Source organism: Cucumis sativus, chromosome 3 (assembly GCF_000004075.3).
Source record: "Cucumis sativus cultivar 9930 chromosome 3, Cucumber_9930_V3, whole genome shotgun sequence".
NCBI lineage: Eukaryota > Viridiplantae > Streptophyta > Magnoliopsida > Cucurbitales > Cucurbitaceae > Cucumis > Cucumis sativus.
In genome coordinates this window covers 15,505,808-15,530,613 of record NC_026657.2, presented here as the reverse complement: position 1 = coordinate 15,530,613, position 24,806 = coordinate 15,505,808, and the positions used below count along the sequence as shown (strand labels likewise).

The window sequence follows — 24,806 nt, the reverse complement described above, 5'->3', positions numbered from 1 at the left end:
TTACATTGGTTTTTAGGTTAGTAGTTTTTTTTTTCTTTTTCCTCCTCCATTTTCCCTTTCTCTCCTCTCTGTTTAAACCTCATTGCTCTATCTAACTTTTATAGTTTTTGTACTTTGTATTTGTCTGCAGAGTGATAACATGTTTGAGCAAATAATCACATCTTTTTGCCTCGTTTCAATTATTTAAGTTAAGTGGTTAGATGAAGAAGCGACATGTTCTTTCGTATATAAGTGTAATTTAAATCATGCATACTAAATATCACAACCTAATATTAGAGATGTGTTCTAACAAAAAATCACACTCTTTGCCTCATTACACTTATTCAATAACACAACAATGTGGTGTATCTTTTTTTGTGCACCAACGTGATTTAGATTATAAAAATGAAACCAATTGATCTAATGCAAACATATTGTTGAACTAGACCCTTATACCATTTCCTAATTCCTATTTTATATTTCTCTTCAAATACTTAAAACTATTTAAGTCAAGTTATATAGATTAATTGTAGTGCTATTTTAATCTTTTGTATATAGCAAGAGGGCGATTGGGGCAAACTGTATTACAGTTATAGGTTACTACAATTCAATTATATTAGTTTGTATAGAGATATATGGTAGATTATTTTAATCTGGATTATAATAATAGTTGTTTACATTAAAACATAATAATAATAAAAAAAAAAAAAAGTATTTCTAAATAGTATTTATTATGATAAAATATTAAATTAATTTGAGATGCATACACGTGTCAAAATCTAAAAGAAGAATAGAAGAAAACAAAAGGGCGAGTATGTTAGTTTTGTATACTCTCAAGAAACACCAATTGAAAATGGCCTTTTTGATGTTCTTCTTTATTACAATTATCTTCATCCGTTCAAAAGTAGAGAAAATGTAAATCAATCAGCTTGAAGACGAAGACTGTATGTATCCATAACCCAAAACAACACTTCAAATTTCTTCCTCTCTTTCTCTTTTCTTCCCAATTTTCTCCACAATTCTTTGTTTCGTTGGACAGGAATTTGCTGATCATTTCTGATCCACCTTCACATGGAAAAATTGCCAACCGAAATCTGCTTCAAGATTTTCTGTTTCTTGGATTCCCAGAACCTTGCAACCGCACTTCAAGGTCAGCAAGATGTTTTCTTTGAATTAAAATTCTTTTTTCTTTCTTGAATTACATGGGTAATTATTCTTGAATTTGATGGTTTATGAGGTCCTGCCTTTCTGATTGATGTTTTTCTTAGTTTTTGATACAAAGATCTGTTTCTGTGTTCACAATTCTGCTATTAATTCATTGTGTATTCTTGCTAATTTGTGTTGAATTTAACATTCTTCTGTTCATAGGATATTGATCCTATGAACAGAATATATTAATTTCCTGGTTTAATTTTTTTGTAACCTATACATATGTTTCCCTTGGTCTCTTGCTCATTACTTGAGTTATCCCCTGAATTTATATTTAGATTAAAATATCTTGAAGGTATTTGTGGAAGTTAGAATGCTTGGCATGGGGAAACCAGTTTTCAACAAGTTTTATGGAGAATGTCTTGTTTAGAACTCATAAACCCTCCTAACTTAAATCACATCCAATATCATTGGAACTTAATAGACAGAAACGATCGTGTGTATCATCTGTTATGGAACTTTTGCCTAGATCTGATAAAATTTTAGAGAGATCATCTAGGGGGTTTGACATCCCCCCAATCTAATGGTTGGAAGGTTGTATTTTGATCGGTAGCATTGATATGGCAAAGTTCCTAACTGAACCCCCCGTCCCCACTATTATCTAATGCTTCACTTGTGTATATTGGTAGCAACGATAAAATAGAAAGGTTGTATTTTGGGTGGTAGCAATGATATACCAAAGTTCCTAATTGAACTCCCCAACCCCACTCTTTCATTTGATACTTCACTCCTTCATTTAATACTTCAGATGGTATATAGGTTGCAATGATAACATAGGAAGGTCGTATTTTGATTGGTAGCAATGATGTACCAAGGTTTCTAATTGATCCCTAGATGAGAAAGGAAGTCCTCTTTCTAACCCAGATGGGATATCCCTTAGTTAAAGATGCCCTTCCCCTTCAACCTATAAGAAGTAAAGAGGTTCTTCGGAGAGTAGAGAGACATGATAATGAGGAACGTCCTTTACCTTTGGTTGTTACTCTCTATTAATAGGACCATTGAACTTTTGACAGTGAACCAACTAAAAGTAGAATTGAATTTCTAAGAGGAAGTTTATGATGCTATTGAACGGCAACACGGGGACCAAGATGAATAGATGAATAAATAAATTACAGGAATGAAAACTGAATTGTCTCTTGAATTTCCTCAACAGTTGATCCCGATTGTCTGTTGATTTATTGTTTCAATTTACCTTTAGCTATTAACACAGCAACCTGCTGCTTGAAGTTTGCAGGAAGTGGAACTCCTTAGCTTCAGACAATATCTTGTGGTCAAATTTATTCAAGGAGAGGTGGGGAGAAGACCATGCTGCATTTTATCACCCAATTGGTTCAAAGTCATGGAAGGATTCATATGAGGTGCAAGATCGATGTGATCGATTTGGACTGTGAGTCGTATTCTTCTTCTTATTACTGGAGACCTACTTCAGTGCTAGACATTTCTGGTTGCAAACACATCCATTATGATTTCTTAATTCTTTGATTGGTTATAATTTGAGATCTTATACAATGCAAGTTTTGAAGCAACGTATTTGTTAAAATTTACCAAAAGGCTAATGTTTTGAAGCAACCTGTTAGCGTTAGCTTAAATATTGTGTCTTCTGGGTTAATGTTTCACAAGAAAATCCATGTTTTATAATACTAAAATTAGAATAGAGATTTGAATCATAATTTATGATTAAAGTATATGTTTATCTGTGCCCCATATGACATGGCAACTGTAACCAGGGGCCTAAGAATTATCCGAGAAGGGAATGACTACTATCTCATTCACCAAGGTGAAATCCAGAGGCACCTAGGTTCAAGAAGACAAAAGAATGGACAGACCAGTTTTCTTCCTTTGAGTTCGAAAAGAGAGTTCCTATCAGAAGGACTTCTCGAAGAAGACAAATCCTGTCGAGGAATTCTGGACAGGATCCTTTTCTTCATTGGAGACTTGGAAGTTGCTTCCACAGATGCAAAGCGTAGCAGGTCTCTGTGAAGCTTCCTTAAGTCAGCAAAAATTATGTGAATTTTATGTATAATATTTATATTTGTTTACGTTGACATTGAATTGTGGCAAATGTAGAATATACATCTCATGTTCTTTTGAAATGCCATAAATAAATTTATCTTCTTCATACACTTTGTTTTGAGACCTCGAAGTCTGAAACTGCATATTCGACAAAGACGAAGGCCTTAACCTACCCTTATCTTTAGAATCATAAAAAAGCTGCAAAATCTGCAAGCAAAAGTAGTAATAATAATTATAAAAAAAAAGGTCTTCCCTCTGGCTTGTAAGGGTGGTGATGTTTTTTCCTTCTCATCTAGACTTGTTGGATGCTCAGTGAAGACAAATGACTTTGGCAAGTTCCTCCTTAGACATCTTATAGGGTCAAATAAGACTATCTTCTTGACTTTTCAAGATTATCAGTTAATTTCTGTAGAAGACAGCCAAATATAATATATATGAGTGAAACCTTTACTATGGGCAAGTTGTGGTAAATGCATTGAAGATCATTCATTACAAACTGATTTTCTTTTGGAAAGACAAATATGGCCTTCTGTTTAGTGTCTTCTCAAACTACTACCGAGGGTCTTTAAGTAAATTACAAAACAGCTCAAAAATATTCAATATAGTTGCTAGAACTTGCAATAAAGCCGAAAAGTTGAGGATGAAGGAAATCTACAATGAAATGGCTTAGATAAAATATCCACCACAAACTCAGATTATGAGAAATCTAAATCCCCACTCATTTTCCCACAAGCTCTCAAATATCTAGCAATGTTAAACAGGTGGCAGAATACAACTATATAAAAGCTTAGACATCATATGTCGGACATTTTCTTTTACCTGGTTTCACTGGAGGAAGCTCTAAAAGATGGCTGCTTTTGCCTCACTACCCCTAACTTCATCTTCTTTACATCCAGTTGTCCAATTCTCACCTCTTGTATTCTCCTCAAAAGTTGTATATGACCCAAGTTCCTATTGCTTCACAGTCAGATCAATCAGATATGGAAACCAAAAATTTTCCTCTCAGTCCAACCCAAGGAGTTTGATAATTCTTGGGGCAGCAACAAAACAAGCAAAAACACCAGGTATTCTCTTCTCGTTAATCTAATATTTTAACAGGTTTCAGGTAGAAATTTCAATCTTTTTAGTTTTAATTTATTAATACAAAGCTGGGTTTATTCTCGTCTATTTGGAGAATTCAGCTGAAGAGGATTGGAAGGTGAAGAGGGAACTTCTGCTGCAGAAAAGGGTCTGACTCTCTACCTACAACTTCAGTGTATATTGGATGAGTGGTCAGTTTTATTAATCTAAAACTACAGGCAAACACATCGCACTTGTTTTCGTCATAAAATGCATCCAAAGTATATCGGAAAGGTTAAATTTTGGTCCATAACAAAGGCTGGAGTTTTGTGAAATGAAGTTCTAAAACTTAAAAGCATAATGAGTAGGAATTGGTTTTAGTTCAAAACAAGTAATGATGCTGAACAGAACATGAGAATTAAGACTCTCACCCTTGAGATCTTCACTGCAGGTAAGGAGTGTGGATGCTAATGAAGCTCTGCGCCTTCAAAAGGAAAACAACTTTGTGATTCTTGATGTCAGGCCAGAAGCAGAATTCAAAGAGGTTAGTGGATTAATGTGTGATGATTTGCATTTTTCGTCCAGACCCGAACAACCAATGATTTGGACTAAGCTCACTCTGGTGGACAATCAATGAATTTTTATATCTTATTTCAAGTGTTTTGGTATAGGGCCATCCACCAGGTGCCATTAATGTGCAAATCTACAGGCTTATAAAGGAGTGGACAGCATGGGACATAGCCAGGAGAGCTGCATTTGCATTTTTTGGCATCTTTTCGGGTACCGAAGAAAACCCAGAGTTCTTGCAAAGTAAGTTACTTGTGAACACCTTCTTCACTTCACTTCTTGTTCTCGAAAGTGAATGCCTGATTATCTTCCTATTTCTACAGGTGTAGAATCTAAAATTGATAAAGATGCCAAAATAATAGTAGCATGCTCATCAGGTGGAACAATGAAACCTACCCAGAATCTTCCAGAAGGTCAACAATCAAGGTACTCAAACTTTTGACAGTAACCTATATGTTTATTACATGCCCCTGACATTCTACAAATATCCCTCTTCATACGGTCAACGGGTAGAACGATTAAAACAAGTTTAAGAATATGAAGAATCAGTAAGCAAGATGAATTTGCTATCAACCATTGTCTCTTCAACTTCTCCATTATTGTCCTCAGTTATGTGATTTGTGTCCAAAATCACATAGTACCTTCTATTTCTTGTTTGAGGTTTAGCTGTTTATTCTCTGCTACAGAGAAAAATGCTAAGCATCAAGTTTTAACTTTGGCCACATTTAACAGGTCACTGATAGCAGCCTACTTGTTGGTTCTCAATGGGTACGCCAACGTATTTCACTTAGAAGGTGGTCTCTACAATTGGTTCAAAGAAGGATTGCCTGTAGTTTCAGAAGAATAAGGTGGTCTCTACAAGATCTTCGGAAGTAAAATAGCTTATCATTTTTGGAGGGTGTCCATTAAAGAGCAGAGCCAAGTTCTCTGGAAATATATGTTTGGGTTGAGTATTAACCATGACTGCATCGCCAGATTCCAATCTTACCATTTGTGTGCTGAATCAGGATTCACTTTAAATGTACAATTATAAGTTGGACAGTGTAGAAGACTAGATTTTGTTTCATAATGGAAATACCACCCACTTCCCATCACTTTTGATGTTTGGTTTGTAATGAAATGTGTGTGCATAACTTTTCCGCTTGATTGCTGAAGCTGATATCAATTGCAAATAAATCTGTTTGGCTTTATTGTAAGGTAGAAGGTTGAATTATAAAATTATCAATACAACCCGGCTATCACATGGTCTTACATGCTGCTTGAGCTTGTTAAGGCAGTGTTTACATTGTCAAACGTGGAGATGAGAGATTTATGGTAAATGCAAACGTGTAAAATATTGGAAACATTTAGATGTAGATTCCAAAACTCAGCTATTCAAACTCATCAACGAGGTTTTGGTGCTTCTGTGCCCTATAACAATAATAGAATCATCAATGTTAAACTATTTGCGTTAACTGTGATAATGAAACATAAATCTCTCCCTCTTGCAAAAGATGGTCCTTTTCCTGCACCAAAGTGGAGTAGAGTTGGGATCTCTCTCAAGAGTCATCTTCTTCTGATCCAACATTTGATGGGGAAATACCAAACTTAGAGAGTTCGTTCAAAACCGCTTGAATCCGAGGATCACTGGGATCCATCTGATGCGACCCTAATCCAGCATATTCTTTAGCTACAACCTTCGTCTTCCTTGATGAGAGGAGAGCAGTCTCCAAATCTGACTGTGATAGCGGCCTCGGGGACTGAAAAGTAATAATGAGAAAGAAACTAAGTAATATAAAAGGGAGGAGAAAAGGAAGAAATGTCACGTCCACGAAAAGCTCAAGTGTATTATTGCAAGGCCTCACAATCTAGAACCTAAACGACACTTCCAATCCAAGGGCTGGCAGATAAAACATCAAGAAAAGGAAAAACGAGGCTGATGATATAACTTACATCAGACTGTTTTCCGGTCTTTTCTTCATCCAATAGATCCCTGATTGGGAAATATGCAGCTTTCTTGCAGAGCTCGAGAATATCTGAGCCAGTATACCCCTCGCATAAGTTAGCTATGCGATGATAGTCAACGTTGTCTTCAACCCTCTCACCCTTCAGAATCACCTTTAGTATCTCGGCCCTCTCCCTTGTGTTGGGTATCCCAATTTCGAAAGCCTGAGGAAGTCTTCTTAAAATTGCTTCATCAAGTTCTGATGGACGATTGGTAGCAGCAAGGACCATCACACGTGCGTTCTCTATAGAAACAGAAAAGAATTCATCAAGCAAAAGCTCATCCTTAACTTACTAATGAATAGAGCAAATTAGATCTTTAAAAAGTAAAATCCTGTATATGGACAAGATATTAAGAGACTAGTTTTCTTAATGTCATAAAATGGTCTGAAGTCACAGAAACTCACGATCTGTAGTAAATCCATCCCATAAGGCCATGAACTCAGTTTTCATGTTCGACAAAGCTTCATGATCACTGGAGCGTCGTTGACTCAAGAAACTATCAACCTCATCAATAAAAATAATAGAAGGCTGAAGTTTATAAGCCAAGCTAAACACAGCAGCCACTGCAAAATAGTAGTTCATATCGGTTAAAATGTATAGGCAAAAAAGGTAAGCTCAAGATATCATTTATGTCCGGATATGGTCCGTTACGCAATTTCATAATGCAATGACCAATTAAAAGTAGAACCAGTATTATAATATACTTAATTTCTCTATTATCACTGAAGAACACTGTTACAATATGGTTGCAACTTTGACATGCCATTGTGTTAAATTGTTATTCAGTGTAACTCAAACTTTGGAAGTCAAATTTATGTTCGGGAGGTACTGGCTTATCAAATGCATCAATATGTAATCATATGTAACTTTCCAGAACTTTTTTTCAAGCAGGATGCTTGGCAAATAAACGAGACATATTAACAAAATTTAGTGAGGGTGCTATCCATAATGATTGGCATAGTGGTAAAAAGGAAGACAGACTCAATGACTAACTAAGAAGTCATGGATTTTGGATTCAATCCATGGTGGCCACCTACCTAAGACTTAATTTCTTATAAGTTTCCTTGACACCCAAATGTTTTAAAATCAAGCAGGTTTGTCCCAAATAAAGAAAAAATTAGTGAGGATGCTAAGGGTTCACAAATACTAGAGAAAAGATTAATGGGAGTGAGAAGGAAACTCAGCAAAATGATGGTGGGTTTTATGGAAAGATTTTCAATAATAAAGTAGAGGGTAATGACAGGCAAACTACTTCCTGGCTCATTTACTGCCTATTTTTTGTTCCTATTACGTTGTTGCCATGGCATGTAGGGCCATCAAATTTTCAAACTTCGTCAGATGATTACAATTGTAATCGCAACAATCACAACCTTACAAGTAACACAATATCAACAAAATCATTTGAACCGATCTTCACCCACGAAGAAACAGCTCTATTCAGCTTTATGAAAATCAAGTAGTCCCAGGAAAATAAAAATCCTTACATGGATTATGCTCAATGGAAGCCTGAACACTTGAGAGATTCTACAAAGCAAGATTCCTAAGCAGTCTCTATTGCCTTTGGTATGCCCTTTACTCTGGAGTGATGGTGAATGCTTTAATCATGTTTTTTCTTGTGCTTCTACTCTAGTTGGTGTTTGTTAATTATTTCTCCTTGCTGGCTTCAAGTAGGCTTTCTCCAACCGGTTCAAAGATAAAATTATTTATTTCTTGTGCGGTCCCTTTTTGAGCTCAAAAGCCCATTTTATTGTGAATTGATGCAGTTATAGGCTTTTTTTACATGAGCTTTGGAATGGAAGAAATCAATTTATTCCAAGATTCCTCTCGCTCTTGTTTTTAGTGTTCTGGTTCAGCCTGAAGGTATTGTCATGGTGTACATTATCTGAAAACTCCAAGGGATATTCTATTCAGGATTTAAACAGGAGCTGAGAGAGCTTCATTGTTCCTTTTTATGGGATTGTTCTTCTTTATGTTTTTTTCTATCTCTGTACCTATGTTGTCTTGCTTGATTATGTTATTGATTTCAATGCTTTGTTATACTTGTACTTCAGAGCATTAGTTTCTTTTCATTCGCTTATGAAAATATCAGTTTTTGTTCAAAAAAATAAAAAAGAAAAGAACAACTATAATCAGTTGAGACGTGGAAACAGATGAACATCGGATTTTAGCATCAGAATTGATCCCCAGTTCTAAGTATATTCGACAACAATACTTCAAACCATACTATATTCCACATCACTTAGACAATAACATGGGATTGTTTACCATTTCAGCAGAGTGTAGTTCATAGGCTATAATTTTGATTTTACTCCAAATAATTCAATAATACAAAAGTAATGATTCAGATGCGATGAACTGGAAAACCTTATTAAATCATTACTCATACAACCACAAATATATTTCCAGACTGAGCAAGTAAACCTTTGTGTCAAGAATGTGGTTAAAGAATGATCTAAAAATTTGGGGCTTACCAAGCTTCTGTGCATCACCAAACCACTTGCTCATTAGATTTGAAATCCTAACATTAATAAAAACTGCTCCAGACTCCCTTGCAATAGCTTTTGCAAGCATGGTTTTTCCTGTACCAGGTGGCCCATAAAGCAATACACCTTTCTGGGGACCTAGAAGCTTTCCGTGTGAAAATAACTCAGGTCTCCGCAGAGGAAGTATCACAAGTTCATATAACGCTTGTTTGATAGTCTCCAATCCCCCAATAGAATTAAATTCTACATCAATGTGATCAGGATTTATAACATCACAGGCAATGACATCCTGTGGAACGATAAGTACCAACAGATTAATCAAAATGATGGTGTTTTAAGTCCAATCCAAGAAACAAAAAAATGGGCATTAAGCTAAAGCAATACACATTGTTTTAAAACGATACTAACCACCTTTTAGGGGCTCTAACACCATAATCCGCACATCAATACCATGAACGAAGAATATGCAAGAAAACATACACCTTGGGCACGTAATATAGTTGGAAACACACTAAAATATGCTCTTCCCCAACATCCCCACAACCCATCCATCGTTTGCAAACAATAAAATAAGAACCCCAAGGTAGAAATAGCAGAACTGGAGCATTAATTGTTCTTTTTTTCTTTTTTCTTTTTTCTTTTTTCTTTTTTCTTTTTTCTTTTTTCTTTTTTCTTTTTTCTTTTTTCGTCATTAGAGAAAGAAACAAAAAGCGGTACCTCGTAAGGATTAGTCTGAATGAGGGGGCGGCCGAGACGCTTGGCAATCTCCTTCTTGTGCTCGAGAGCTTTTTTGGAAGCCTCGCGGTTGGGGTCAAGGTGGCGAAGACCAGCGAATAAGACCAAGCAACTTAAAGCAGCACTGGCAGCGTAGAGTATGAGTTCCTGCAAGAACTTGGTCTCTGATGAAACCCCCATGGAGATGGAGGATTGCGTTGCGTCCCACCAAACTCCAAATACTAGCAGGAAAGAACGGGGGAAAGGTTTATGAATGAAATTGAATGGAAATCTAAGCGGTGAATTATGGTTGGGAAATATATATACACATATATATATGTGTGTATGTATGTATATATATATTATATAAAACCGAATTGATGAAGAGAATCGGTTAAGGAGAGTTATGGAATCGGGGGGGAAATGGAAGATGGGGAGGAACCGGAGCAACGGGGAAGGAGAAGACGAAGGGAACTTGGGCTCTTTGATTTTGGACTAACTAATTTGGGCTCAACATTTTATTTGGAGGAAAACTATCTTGGGTCCACTTTTAACTCCTTACAACCTCCCCTTTTCTTCTTTGTTTTTGAAATCAAGGCCTCCTGCCCTCCTCTACTCACACATTCTATCATTTCTCAAAAACGATTATCTAATTATTTCACATCTTTACTCATTTTTCTATTCTTCTCCAAGTTTGGCTCTCTATCAAATTCTTACCATTTTCTTAAATCTTTATCTAAAACCTCTTTCAATTCCGAATCCATTCTATTGTCGTGGTAAACCGCGTTTATATTATCAAAATCTATCTTATTTCAAAAAGTTATGTAAATTTTAGGACAAAATAACACACTGACATTCTCTATATTTAGTATTTTCGGTGAAATCTCAAACATATTTAACATCAAAATTGTGTATATTTCAGTGAAATCTCGTCCAACATTAACACCAACATTGTATATGTATTCCAAATCTTAGCAAAATTTAAAAATGTTGAATTAATTTAGAAAATCTACTTTTGACCATTGAAAAACCCATTTGAAAAGTCTGGAAATTCATATAATTTTGTGAAAATACAAATTTGCTGATTATTTGAAAAATTACATTTTAATTTGTTATAATATTATGTGAAGATAGCTACTTCCATATGGATAGTCCGGCGGATGATTAAACTTTTTTTTCAAGAGATAAGATTTAACATAAGGTTCAGTAGGTGAGAAAAAATAATTTAAAAAAAAATAAATCTAGATATCGATCCGGTCCAAAATGGACCAAGAAAAAAAGTATTTGAACCACTTTTTAAGAAGCGAGCTAGTTTTTTTACGATCAAATCTAATATCCATTATTTCTAAAATTTTCCAAACTCACATCACACATTATCGTTTCATTTCAAAATGTAGTAAAATTATGAAACTTTTTTACAATTACAATAAAACGTATGAAAATTAATTTTAAGAACTATTAGAAACATATCAATTAGATTTAAGATATTAATATACATGACAATATTTTTAAAATAATACAAATATAGTAAAGTTTGACAGAATTTATTATAGGGTGAATATTGATATATCCTAAATGATTCTATAAGTAAAAGACTAAGTTGTATTAATTTTTTAAAAAAAATGTGGAGTCATATCTATTTTATAATATTCTTGTGGGCCATATTTTAATATTTTTTCAAAACATTATTTGTGGAAATTTATTTATTATTTTTTATTAGAAGGTTTTGAAGCCATTATTTTAATAAAAGAATATATTGAGTATCAAACATATTCTTTTAATTAGAAGTTAGATGAGAAGATATTATTTAAAAGATTTGGTGGTTTCAGATTTTATCTTCACTTTTTTTTAGAATATATCAGTATGTTGGGTTTCTATATATTTCATGCTCTTTAGCATTCGTGAGCAGAAGCAATTGAACAAACAAGAAAATGATTCAGATTTATATATAATATGATTTGAATGATCTTTCACATAGTCGAACTTTCTAGTCCATGATTTTTGTTCTATTAAGAAGATTTTAACCAATCATTTCAATTATATCACATCATGAAAACCTCTACTCTTTTATCTTAAACCTTACACATCAACCAAGGGACAAGGTAGACTTAAGAGTTGTGGAGAAGTAAATGGTCAGTGACCATGGAAACGCCAAATGACATATTATTCCAAAAGGAGGTTATGGCCGGAAGGGCCCATTCATTATGACGAAAAGAAAAATGTACAATTATGTAGGGTTTATAGAATGTGCCCAAGGTCCCATATTCATAGTTGAAAGCAAAAATGTATTATTAATGCTACAAACTAGCTAGGTTTTAAATACATAATATTCATCCTGCTATTGTGTAAATAAATGGCTATAACATTCATAATAAATGGAATTAAAGTATACGCGTTAATAATTGTATTGACGTGTGTTGATAGCGTAGAGATATTATATGTGTGTCTCTCGTTAGGATCATCATTTTTTCTTACTTATTTATTGAAGTTACATTGAAGATATTTGAACATATTGTTTGTTATTACTTGATTTACCACTCCTTACCATTCATTTTTGTAAAATATATGGTAATAATATTAATACCGAAATGAGGACATATAAAGGAAGTTTTTCAAGATTATAACTTCTCGAAACGATTTTTTTCAAAAGCTAAACTAATAATTATGAAAAGTTTCTTCAAAAGTCTAAAAGTTAAATAAGAATAAGAAAAAAGAGTTTAAAAACAAAATCAATATATAATTGATATATCCAAGCGGAGCTATTCAATATAAAAATGAGTTGAGTTGTCCTTCTATTTGAAAATAGAAGGTTGCTTTCACATTAACAATGATTATGCGTATGAAAATGAAGTTCTTAATAGGAACTAAATTCATTAATTACACAGTGCTAAATATAAGGAGTTTGTTGAAATAGTTTGAAATTGTTGGATTTTGATATTTGAGATAGAAGAATATGACACATAAGATTAGAATTAATGGAGAAAGTTAATAACTTTCCAAATATATATATATATGAGACATAGAAAAAGGGTAGATATTGGGATTTTAAATAAATAGAAAAAAAACACTTGTAATCTAATAATGAAGAGAGGGGTTGTGAAGTACGCGTGGTTGGCACGTGATAGCGAGTGGTTGAAGGGGCACCGTCGGATCAAAAAATAGGTAAAAGGGAATGTTGTTGAAAATAAATATTCAAATTCTTGCTAAATCTTATTAACTTAATCGTAGGGACTAAATTGTTCAAATTCAATTTTCTTTTTTCAAATAATTCGACATTAAAAGACAAAATGTCTTTTGTTTTCTTTCTTCTTTTTTTTCCGTTGATTGATCAACCAAAATAATCTCCATCTTAGTCGTTCTACTGGTTTGAATTCATTATGAAGTGTCTTGATATGGGTTCCCCATCGCCACACATATTGTGAGTCACTGTTCTTAAACTCATCAACTCTTTTTACTCTTTACTTTTTGGGCTTCTCATCATTACCAATACAAACCTAAGTCAACTTTCCATTGTTTGATTGGAGAAGATCCGTTCTTTTTTCAAAAGGGGTTGTTGAAAAAGTTGCGTTTGTGTAGTACAAATATCAATTTGGAGTTATTTGTACTTTTTCTTTTCTTTTTGTCATGCAGTACAACACAAATTTTAGGTTCCCACTCTGGCTATATCAGTTGTTGTTAAGATCAATTGAGCATAAGACTGAGGATTGTTGTTATTCTGTCATGTAACAGAGGAGTAGAAGATTGAAAATTCATCCATTTCTCTTTGTATCTTGGTTTGAAAAACAGGCAAAAACGACTATCCTCTGGTCAAAAGAAGTTTTGATTTTTCATCTTTTACGGTATGTAGTTTTGACGGGGTTGAATTTGTTGTCTTTATTCTCAAATTCTCATCTGATATTCAACTATTTAGACTTCCCCTTTCTGAGTTCTACTTGCTTGGGACTATAAAATGTTGGATAGTTGAATCAGATTGGATTGAAGAGTTTGGTTATTCAAATGGGGAACTCAAACATAGAAGTGCAAGAAATTGAGACTGCTGAAAGTATTGATGAAGAGAAGACTCATGATGAGGCAGAGGATGTAAAAAGAATTGCACCCTGGACTAGACAGATTACAATCCGGGGTGTTATTGCAAGTATAGTAATAGGTATTATGTACAGTGTGATAGTGATGAAGCTTAATCTTACAACAGGTTTAGTACCAAATTTGAATGTCTCTGCTGCTCTTATTGCGTACGTCTTTATAAAGACGTGGACTACGTTACTTGAGAAAGCTGGAATTGTATCCACACCCTTTACACGGCAGGAAAATAGTGTAATTCAGACATGTGCCGTGGCTTGTTACAGCATTGCTGTTGGAGGTAAGTTTGCTAGCCAAATGTTTTTGCCGTGGAAATGTTTTATTATTTTAGTTGGAATGTCTTCAATATGTTATTCAGCGTTTTACGAAACATGGGCTTTGCTAATAAACTGCTCTCACCTTTTATCTACGGATCTTTAGGTTTTATGTTTTCTTGGTTTGTTTATTTCATAACAGTTGCGTATGATATTTCAGTTGTTGTTATGTAGGCGGCTTTGGATCCTACTTGTTTGGTTTGAGCAAGAAGACATACGAGCAAGCAGGTGTGGACACAGAAGGAAATGCTCCTGGAAGTACCAAAGAACTTGGAATTGGTTGGATCACTGCCTTCCTTTCTGTCAGTAGTTTTGTTGGACTTCTTGCATTGGTTCCCCTTAGAAAGGTATAGTTCTTTATGAGAGAAGTTATGTGGTTGCGAACTTTGGATGGCTGATTTCATTAATGGTGCTCTAAATTGTATTGCAGATCATGATTCTGGACTATAAATTGACTTATCCAAGTGGAACTGCAACTGCTGTTCTCATTAATGGTTTCCACACACCAAAAGGGGACAAGATGGCAAAGTATGTAATCCTTCGTGACTCCCATATCTTATCCTAATCAAAATTTAATGTTTAAAACTAAGGCATGTTTGGAAACTATGTGTTTTTTAAAATTTAGTTATAAGCACCCCTTCTACAAGTGTTTTCAGAAACAAAACTAAATTTTGAATACTAAAATAATAAATTTTTCAAAAACTTATTTTTGTCTTTTGAAATTAACTAAGAAATTAAATATCAAATATCAGAAACATGACATGATTAAGAAATTTTGACAAAACAAACACAATTTTCAAAATCCAAATGGTTATCAACAATGACGGATCCAGAAATTTTATTGGTAGATTTAAAAACTAATCTTGAAAAACGTTGTAAAAAGTGGGGATTGAACTTGGTTCTAGAGGGGGCTGAGAGACAATTTTACCAGTAAGCTAACATTTAGAATTAAAATTACAATAGTTTTTTTGTATTACGAGCATAAAGTTGAGGGGGGAGCCCTCCTGGGGCCTATGCTAAATTCGTTGATGGTTACCAAATTGGTCTGAACTTGAATTGAAAGCAACTCAGAAGAACATCATCTTCATTTCTGTGTCAGGAAGCAGGTTCGTGGGTTTGCGAAATACTTTTCATTTAGCTTTCTCTGGGCACTATTCCAATGGTTTTATTCTGGGGGAGAGAAATGTGGATTTTCACAGTTTCCTACATTTGGATTGAAAGCTTGGAAAAATTCGTGAGTGCTCAACATCTTGCCTGTTTGCATCTTCTTTGCCATACTTGAAATTGGTTTTCTCCCTCAAACTGATTAGCAAGAATATTTTGCAGGTTTTACTTTGATTTCAGCATGACCTACATTGGAGCAGGGATGATATGCTCTCACCTTGTGAACCTGTCGTTGCTTTTCGGTGCAATCCTTTCCTGGGGAATAATGTGGCCCTTAATGAAGGGACTTAAAGGGGACTGGTATCCTGGATCTCTTTCGGAGAGCAGTATGAAAAGCCTCAATGGCTACAAGGTACACAATAGAAAATAGGGCAAAAAATATTAGCAAATATAGCACAAGGACAACAATTTTGCAAATATATCAGAATTTAGATCCAGCATGTCTTTGATAAAAAGTCTATTAGTGATAAATTTTGCTAAGTTTGTAATTTTTTTTAAATGTTGTTATACACTTAACTATTAATAACTACGCTGCCCATTGCAATTACCCTACATCATTGTTGAAATTTGCACTGACATTTGTTTTTTTGTTCCTTTGTTTGGTTTGGTGCAGGTATTTGTATCAATTGCGTTGATACTTGGAGATGGGCTTTATCATTTCCTTAAGATTTTGTATTTCACTGGCTCAAGCATGTATGCAAAAGCAACTAACAAGAAGCTGAAAACATGTAAATTGATGATTCCATATATTCTTTCCTTCAATTTGTTGTGCCTGCTCTATCTTAGCATGAAGCTCTCACTAATTGCAGCACTGCATACTAGCTTAATATGCATAATGCTGCAACTTATGCTGTGGAATGATGGCAAATGTGCCATTCCCAAGTTTCCTTTCATCATTATGACGTAGTGTTTACATGGATGCAGTCCCGGATGATTCAGTCCAAGCTTTTGATGATCAGCGACGAAATGAAGTGTTCTTAAGAGACGGTATTCCGATATGGGTCGCAATCATAGGGTACATCTTCTTCTCCATTGTCTCGATCATCGTAATTCCAATCATGTTCCCGGAGGTCAAGTGGTACTACATAGTTGTCGCTTATACTCTGGCACCATCTCTTAGCTTTTGCAATGCATATGGTGCGGGTCTAACAGATATGAATATGGCCTATAACTATGGGAAAGTGGCTCTCTTTGTGCTTGCTGCCATGGCCGGTAAAAATGATGGTGTAGTTGCCGGACTTGTTGGTTGTGGTTTGATCAAGTCTATTGTTTCCATCTCCTCTGATTTGATGCATGACTTCAAGACTGGCCATCTCACACTTACATCTCCAAGGTCCATGCTTTTAGGCCAAGCTATTGGCACAGCCATAGGCTGCATTGTAGCTCCTGTCACATTCTTTATGTTCTACAAAGCTTTTGATCTTGCCGACCCAGATGGTGAATACAAGGTCCCATATGCTATCATATATCGAAATATGGCTATCCTAGGAGTTGAAGGTTTCTCAGCTCTGCCTCAGCATTGCTTGCAGCTATGTTATGGGTTCTTTAGCTTTGCCATAGCAGCCAACTTGCTGAGAGATCTTACCCCTAAAAAATTTGGTAAATGGATCCCACTGCCAATGGCCATGGCTGTACCTTTCCTCGTTGGGGCTTATTTTGCCATCGACATGTGCATAGGGAGCTTGGTCGTGTTCGTGTGGCACTATTTAAATCGTCAAAAGGCTGGATTGATGGTTCCGGCTGTTGCCTCTGGTTTGATATGTGGAGAAGGTTTATGGATTCTCCCTTCATCAATTCTTGCCTTGGCTAAGGTTCATCCCCCAATCTGCATGAATTTTTTCTCTTCTAAAAGTTGAATCTAAAAGGAGCTCTGTAGTCTAGAATCTAGACAAAACTTTATGCATATTCAAGATGTAGAGAAGCTGCAAAGTCTTGATAACTTCTAGAATAGAATACAGCAAGTTTCAAGCAGATAAAAGTTGCAGCTTCTATGTTACTATTCGCGTTAAAAGCTTTAATAAAAATATTTTGACAAATTGAACCAAACTGCATCATCAAAACATATTCTTCATCTTCACCATAGCCTTGCATTCGTTCTCTTAACATTTATGGATGTGTGCTTTTCAATCAAGTTTGATTCTTTCGTTCACTGCAGCAAATTGTTATCCTAGACCAAGCAAAATTTATAAAACAATTATACATTCACTTTACTCTACAATTATTCATTCACATCAAAACCTGCTTACCTAATGTCGTTCTATTCAACTATGCACGAATCATCACAGCATTGAAGACGTTTTTGCTGTTCATTTGGTTGTATTATTGTACACTGAATACATGTAAAATAAAATTGATTTATTTTTAAGTCAAGGGAAAAGGACCAGGAATGAAAACCACTGTTCAATCATGGAAGGCCTTTTTGCTGTCTATTTGGTTGTATGATTGTACTTGGATTACATGTAAACTAAAATCGGTTTATTTTGATATGTCAAAGTGGAAAGGGCATGAATGAAGACGTTCGATCCAGAAATATGGCAAGACTTTGCAAGATACAACAAGAACCAACTTTTCAATGACAATTATACAGATGGAAAGCAGGCAAAATATGAGAAAACAGTTCAAATGAGCATTAAAATGACGGTACAAAGTTTGACGGATCACCAACTGGAACTAAACAATTCTGTCTGAATTCGGTCACATTGATTTGACCAAGTATCTGTAGAATGAGTTTGGAGCCTGTTTATGAGACATGAATAGAGATCAATGGCCTAACATTCCATTCTAGTATTTAAGAACGTTGATAATGTTTTGTCTGGGTTGTATCATTGATTTTATTGAAGGAAACATTTTGAAAATTGTTCTAATTCCAACCATGAAGCATCTTTAACTGTTATTCCACTCGAACCTCACAATTGTATTGTTGAACTGAAAGTAGTAAAGAAAAAGAAAAAAAACCCACTAAAGAATATAGATTAGGGTCAAGTGGAAGCATATTTAGAGGTACATGAACCAGGTTAACAAAAAAAATTAACTCATGGATCGAGAACAAAAGTTATGATTATTACTCCACCTAAAGATACACCAAGAACCAGACATTTTCTAGTATTCAAAAATCATTTGACTGGTGCATCCCGATACACTACTCCCGTCTTACTGATGTTACGGCAGCCATTGAAATAGATGAAGGTGAGGATGCAATATAATGCCAATTATATAGTGATTCATCATTAAAATCTGTCACTACAACTTGATTGAGCTTGAGTGAGCTATTAAGAAAGTGAGCAAAAGAAACATCCTGCTGGTTGTTACCCCCTCGATGCACTTTCTTGGAGCAGAAGCCTAGAGAGATAAGGATCCAGGCAGAAGAATTGCACATAAATTAGCAACCAAACACAATCAAGCGCTTACTCATTAAGTGAAGTTTCGATCTTCTCATGGAGGGTCACCACCAAATCATGAGCATCGTCCAATAGTTTCCACACATCAAGTTGCCCGGCCATGCTGTTGCACTCCCTAATAATTTCGTCCATGCTGTTGTATTTTTCTATGATCAATTTCCTCTTCTGTAAAACTGAGGCAGCAATTGCATAGAGCAGTAAGTCCTCCGTGGGTGGGGCTCGTTGCCTAATTCTGCTCCAAGCTGATTTACCTACACCAGCTCTAATAGCTGCCTGATCAGCCCACATCACCTCCCAAAGGCACAACGTCTGTTCAAATGTTAATTCCCTTCTAAACAGTACCACAACCATCCTATAAACGAAAAAGCAATCCTCCGCTTCGAGGTCTTGTAGGTGTCTGTAAAGGTGAGAGTCCTTGAATTTGATGATTCTAGATACAATGTTCAGTTGCTTTCGAATCCCAACCTCATCAAGCCTAAAGTTATGTCGAGCTTTCCGCATGAAGCCGACAAAGCACCAAAATGCCTCATGATCTTCAGTTATCACAGTGACTATAGGAGAAAGCAGATCACTCATTCCTTGGCAATACCCAATTTCAGGGTCATATAAAGCATATGCTTCAAGAATAGTCACTAATCTAGCAGCATGAAAGATCCTACAGGACTCTAGATGATCGTAATCTTTCAAACCAACAATCTCGGCAAAATGTCTGGCCTTATCATCCGAAACTGCTGCTAGGGATGGTGCGTAGGCTATCCATTCTGCATTTGCACGTACCGCATCAAGGCGAATGATCCGCTGCCATGTTGTAAAGTCTTCATTGTTGCGAAATTTGGATGTAACCTCTGTTACCAAGGGAGATGAATTTTTGGAATTGAAATCAGGATCATTATCTTCTCTACCATCTGAGGAAGGGAATGTTTGACTAACTTCAGGATCCTCAGAAGAATCTGAATCAGATGATTCAGTATTTAGAGCAGAAGCATCAGCATCAGCGATAGCCATCTGTCTAGAACTGTCATCCCTTTCCAACAAAACACCCGAGGTTCCATCCAAGTATCTTAAGTTTGAGCCCTTTTCGTCGCTAGAAATAGATTCTCTGGCACTAACCACATCTTCCAAAGTAGGAGAGGCATCACCATGAGCAACATGCTGAGTGTCCCCCTCCTTGTTGCAGTTCATCTCATCATCATCCAACTTTATACTCTCAGTCCCAAACTTCAGTAAAGATTGGCATTGTTTGCGAAGTTTTTCATATTCTTTCCTGCATTGTATATGATGGGTTTAGGGTTTAAAATGCAAACTCGGCACATAGCTACAGGTGGGTAAAATACCCAGTGTTTTTAAATGCCCAAGGCATGTGCCCGAGAGGGCTTTTTAAAACACTGAAAATACCCCGCAAACTTATCCAAGAAAAATAAAATGAAATAATATTAGAAATGTAGAACATATACCTCTTCTGTACTCTTACAGCATCTCTTTCTTCTTCAGTACTGCTCAAGTCATAGCTGTTGAAGACACAAGTAGTTATATCAATACATATTTCGCACACCACATAAGCATAGCAGTACAGCATGTATAACCATATAGCATGAAGTAAATCTTAATTACACTTGACTAGTCCTATAGAAAAGTGAACAATACAAACATATATACACTTGTTTTTACAAAAAAAACAAAAACGGTGAACGTATTATAGCAGAAGGGGAAACCACCCAGGGGCTAGGGGGTAGAGACACCGCCCATAAGACTACAAAAGCAATACCTTCAGATTGTTTGAAAAAAGAAAGGACAAAAGAAGAAAATATAAGATGAATGCACGCAGAAGAGAAAAGGTTAAACAAGGAAGAAGCATAAGAATGCAGCCTCCATTTTTCTTTATATACAGAAGTAGCTCTACACCAGAATCCCAATTACCTATATCTACGTTTATATGATAGATACCTATGTAGAAACACAGACTCTCCAATTTTGAAAGATCAATGATCCAAAATACCAGCAATCAAGTGTCCAATGAGTAAAACTTTAAACCTTTTATTATGCTTTAGAATTGGACATACTAGCGCACAGTTATCTCATTGGGGCATAGTCACACTCAGACATTTATTGTGGTTGGAGAAAACATGTACCCTTGCTATTAAACAGTACAGATGGCGTGTGTAGTGTTCAGCAAGAGAGTGGGAAGCTGAATAGGGTGGATTTCAAAGAGACATCCAGCTTGCACAGATATGCCATATGAAGAGGATGAGATTGAAGAAAACACAAGGATGATGCTGACATAATAGCAACAATAGTGAACTAGATAGAAAGAAACCTATATCAAACCATAGCGTTCTCACACACACACAATGATCAAAAGGATAAAAGAGCAGAGGAGATAACAGCAGCCAAATCAATACCCAAGACTCAAGAGTCCAAAATTTATGCAACTCATAAAACATTATCAAAGAAAAACTTCGGATAAATCAACATACCAAGCTAGATACTATCTAGCTCATTCAGATTACATGGCCACACAATCTGAGGTTCTGAATTAAAATAGCTCATATATTAGTGTTCAGAAGGATGATGCAATTTGTAAGCAACAACAGGAAGAGGAACCCAGCATTATTTGTAACCAGATCACCAACGGACTAAAGAACTAAAACATTGTGTGACTGTGTACATAATACAAGAGAAGCATATGCAAGAAAACAAGAAGAAGGGGGTCACTTACACTCCAAGAAGGAACGGCCAGACCTCAGTTCTAATACTTGGATCTACACCCTAGTAAAAATCACAAAATCAAAATCCAATTAGTAAAAATCTCAAAGTTATGAAAGGCTCCTGAAATAAAATATGTGAGACAAAGTGATGTTTACTCACTCCACTTCGAACTTTTTTCAAAAACTTAATGCCACCATCTCTAAGTTTCCCATCTGGCGTAAACAAACTTCTCCATTGTTGGGGTGAAAGTGCGTGCTTCCTTTTCTTGCGTGACCAAGGTGATTTAAGGCGCCCCCTAAAACATGGATAAAAGAGCAAAGTCAATTAATATTAATCTCATGAAACAAAATAGCATCTCCTCAGTATGATACACAATTACCCATCATCAATATATCAAACAATTCAGTAGTTAAAGTTGAAAAATAAAAGAAGACTGAAAATGATCAAGTGCTCTAAAAGGCCGAAGCAAACTGGAGATTTAGATAGTAACTACACAATGTGGGAAAGGAACCTGAGCGTAGTCTAAGACAACCTAAACATCTAGATGGAACAAAAAGATCAAACGTAGAAACGAAAAACGGAAGATCTATATGGAAAAGTAGGTTAAAGCTGAATAAGAGAAATGGGAAGGAAAGAGAGACTCACCGATCAGAGGAGGAGGAGGAGGAGGAGGAGGAGGAGGAAGAAGAAGCCGGTGAAGAGGAAGTGACAACAAATAGAACCGAACGCAAATGAACCCATGAGGAGGAGGAGGAGGATGAGGAGGAGGATGAGGATGAGGATGAGGATGAGGAAGATGAAGATGAAGGAGGATGAGGAGGAGGAGTAGAATTGGAATTGGGATCCGGAGAAGAGGAAGTTGGAGTCCGTTTAAGAGCTCTCATCTATAGAAAACAGAGCAGCAGTGGAGGCAAAATGGAAAAGAAAAAGTTGCGTTGAAAGATTTGTGTTTTGGGTTTTTACCTACTGGCGGAGTAGAAGAGAACGGCGACCACAGCGAGGCCGGCCAAGGCGGTGAAGGCGACGGCTGCATTGGGGCGTGTAGTGGCCATCAAACGGGAGAAGAGGCCGCCACCGACGCCGGCGACGCCGAAGGAAGAGGAGATGTCGGTGCCGGAGGCGATCATAGGAGGAGGGGAATTAGAAGAGAATATAGATCTTGGTTGGGGGTTATTACGTTTGGGAGGTTAATGTAATGGAAGGTGAGGAGGGCATGGGATTGGGTTTAAAGGAGTTGGGAGAAGTTGAATTTGTTTGAATCGGAGATGGAGAAGAAGAAGATGAAAAAGAGAAAGAGGAAAATGAAAAGGAAAAGGAAAAGGAAGATGAAGAAACACTCAGAACTGGATTACTCCGTCAACAAGTCTCTCTCGTCTTCTCTCCCAGATTCTCTCCTTAACTTTTCATCATCTTCACGGATTATTACTCTAAACGACGCCGCATCTCCATCTTTTTTCATGGATCCTTACCCACCCCCTCCCATTTTTCTATTCAACCTTTTTCTTTCCATAATAATATATATATATTATAGCTAAAATACTTCCTTTTTTTTTTGGTTATTTTTCCAATACCCTTCCTAACTATTTACAAATATAACAAATATGTTTTACTTTCCATAAGTGCTACACCATGCTCCTATTCCCCAACTGGGCTTCCACTACGTTTCCTTACCCAACCAACCATTTCTTCTTCTCTTTTTCACCTTCTCTCCATTAACCATTTGCTCCTCTTTTTCACCTTCTCTCCATTTAAATAATATTCCTCCCTGATTTGAATGGAAGTTTCTAATAGACCTATGTAAATTTAATATTTACAAATATATCGAAATATAGATGAGATTTTGATAATAAAAATATAACATTATAAAGCTTATAAATTAAACTAAAACGAACTTAAAACATATAATATCCAAACCTAACCTAAATATATTGATTAATTGCCTTAAAAATAGTATTCAGGCCTTGTTTGAATTACTCAACCCATGAATGCATGTGCCCCCACTAAAAAACAATAGGTTAATACATTAAAAACAACAATAATAATGCTCCTTCATAACATTAAACAATACTTTTTTGTTCGAAAATATATTTTCAGATTCACCTATATGCTCCATTATTTGCATTATTAATCAAATTATTGATGTGACTAAGTTTGAATAAATAATAATGATAATAATAAACTATTTTCTATTTCTTTCAACCTCTCTCTCTCAAAATCAGGAGAAGATATTATAAAAAGTTTTACAAAACCATTATTATAGCAAAAATCTAAACCTTAAGCACAGAAGTCGATTTCTTTTGGCAAGTAAGACACATGCAAATTATTTTTGGTTAATTTTACCATTTAATTAATTTAGGCCTAAAATGAATTTTATCTTACATTTTAAAACAGAATCATCCATCTTAATCATCTATTCATATAGTCATGTATCACTCTCCATTCCATCCAACTCCTATGTCATGTGTCTTGAAGATGCCAATTTTTAGTGGCCTTGTTATCTACCTCATGTTCGTCAAATTGTCTATAAATAGTGACATTGGTGGATTTTAAAAAACACACTTATATTAGTGAAAACTGTGCTCTTAACTTAATCATTTCAGCAAGTGGTTATTCATGACTTATTAGTAAAAATTAATGTTATAATCTTGAATCAGCCAATAAATTTAGGTCTTGGGGCTATCTTGTGTAGACTTGAACTTTATGTGTATAGACATAAACATTAATCAAGTTCGAATATATAGCCTAAATGGTCTAGAGTGTGTATTATAGATAAACTTGAATCCAATATATTATAGATAATCTTAAATCTATAGTATATGAATAAGGTTGGACACCTTGTTTTAGGGATATTATGAATGTGGTCTGCTTTGTAGTTAGTACAAATGGTGTGATCCTTGATCATCCGTGTAAAGACATGAAAGTAGTAACATTTTAAGTGAATAGTTTACATATGACTGAACCATGAAATAATTAATTTTTCGTTATGACATTGTTTACTATTTAAAATTGACTATTTATTTCTATTCATGACCTAAGTAACTTAATCTTAATCCTAAGCTAAAACATGAACTCCATTTCACACAAGATTATAATTAGATCTGCATAGATGAGGGCAGCTTACTAGCGCTAGCCTC

At 35.5% G+C, this 24,806-nt stretch overlaps 5 protein-coding genes across 8 annotated transcripts; 3 read left to right on the top strand and 2 right to left on the bottom strand.

Moving 5' to 3' along the window:
* The first annotated feature begins 796 nt into the window (after positions 1 to 796).
* On the top strand, positions 797 to 3,309 carry LOC101219018 (F-box/WD repeat-containing protein pof1). 2 transcript variants are annotated; one of them, XM_004146188.3, is made up of 4 exons: positions 797 to 923; positions 1,019 to 1,129; positions 2,416 to 2,575; positions 2,916 to 3,309. In XM_004146188.3, exons 2-4 carry the CDS (start codon positions 1,051 to 1,053, stop codon positions 3,166 to 3,168), a joined length of 492 nt encoding a protein of 163 aa, XP_004146236.1. In that variant the 5' UTR covers positions 797 to 923; positions 1,019 to 1,050; the 3' UTR covers positions 3,169 to 3,309. The 2 variants fall into 2 exon arrangements, with proteins under 2 accessions (XP_004146236.1, XP_011651306.1); XM_011653004.2 differs by having other exon boundaries at positions 841 to 1,129.
* Positions 3,310 to 3,842: 533 nt separating this feature from the next.
* Positions 3,843 to 5,921, top strand: LOC101219342 (rhodanese-like domain-containing protein 14, chloroplastic). The gene is made up of 6 exons (XM_004146189.3): positions 3,843 to 4,265; positions 4,383 to 4,429; positions 4,712 to 4,804; positions 4,932 to 5,070; positions 5,151 to 5,253; positions 5,560 to 5,921. Exons 1-6 carry the CDS (start codon positions 4,049 to 4,051, stop codon positions 5,672 to 5,674), a joined length of 714 nt encoding a protein of 237 aa, XP_004146237.1. The 5' UTR covers positions 3,843 to 4,048; the 3' UTR covers positions 5,675 to 5,921.
* A 98-nt stretch (positions 5,922 to 6,019) lies between these two features.
* LOC101219583 (ATPase family AAA domain-containing protein 1-B) lies at positions 6,020 to 10,511 on the bottom strand. The gene is made up of 5 exons (XM_011653002.2): positions 10,014 to 10,511; positions 9,285 to 9,585; positions 7,218 to 7,376; positions 6,760 to 7,055; positions 6,020 to 6,566 (listed from the first exon to the last, which is right to left on the bottom strand). The coding sequence occupies exons 1-5, from the start codon at positions 10,209 to 10,211 to the stop codon at positions 6,366 to 6,368; spliced, it is 1,155 nt and encodes a 384-aa protein (XP_011651304.1). The 5' UTR covers positions 10,212 to 10,511; the 3' UTR covers positions 6,020 to 6,365.
* A 2,862-nt stretch (positions 10,512 to 13,373) lies between these two features.
* Positions 13,374 to 17,614, top strand: LOC101219824 (metal-nicotianamine transporter YSL3). Of its 2 annotated transcripts, none has more exons than XM_004146191.3 (7): positions 13,374 to 14,370; positions 14,579 to 14,751; positions 14,835 to 14,932; positions 15,504 to 15,638; positions 15,731 to 15,920; positions 16,182 to 16,296; positions 16,493 to 17,614. In XM_004146191.3, the coding sequence occupies exons 1-7, from the start codon at positions 14,007 to 14,009 to the stop codon at positions 17,422 to 17,424; spliced, it is 2,007 nt and encodes a 668-aa protein (XP_004146239.3). In that variant the 5' UTR covers positions 13,374 to 14,006; the 3' UTR covers positions 17,425 to 17,614. The 2 variants fall into 2 exon arrangements, with proteins under 2 accessions (XP_004146239.3, XP_011651303.2); XM_011653001.2 differs by having other exon boundaries at positions 13,377 to 14,370; positions 14,565 to 14,751.
* An 818-nt stretch (positions 17,615 to 18,432) lies between these two features.
* LOC101220060 (uncharacterized protein DDB_G0271670) lies at positions 18,433 to 23,164 on the bottom strand. 2 transcript variants are annotated; one of them, XM_004146192.3, is made up of 5 exons: positions 22,318 to 23,164; positions 21,832 to 21,967; positions 21,683 to 21,732; positions 20,421 to 20,474; positions 18,433 to 20,230 (listed from the first exon to the last, which is right to left on the bottom strand). In XM_004146192.3, the coding sequence occupies exons 1-5, from the start codon at positions 22,554 to 22,556 to the stop codon at positions 18,973 to 18,975; spliced, it is 1,737 nt and encodes a 578-aa protein (XP_004146240.3). In that variant the 5' UTR covers positions 22,557 to 23,164; the 3' UTR covers positions 18,433 to 18,972. The 2 variants fall into 2 exon arrangements, with proteins under 2 accessions (XP_004146240.3, XP_011651302.1); XM_011653000.2 differs by having other exon boundaries at positions 22,636 to 23,163.
* Between the last annotated feature and the right edge of the window lie 1,642 nt (positions 23,165 to 24,806).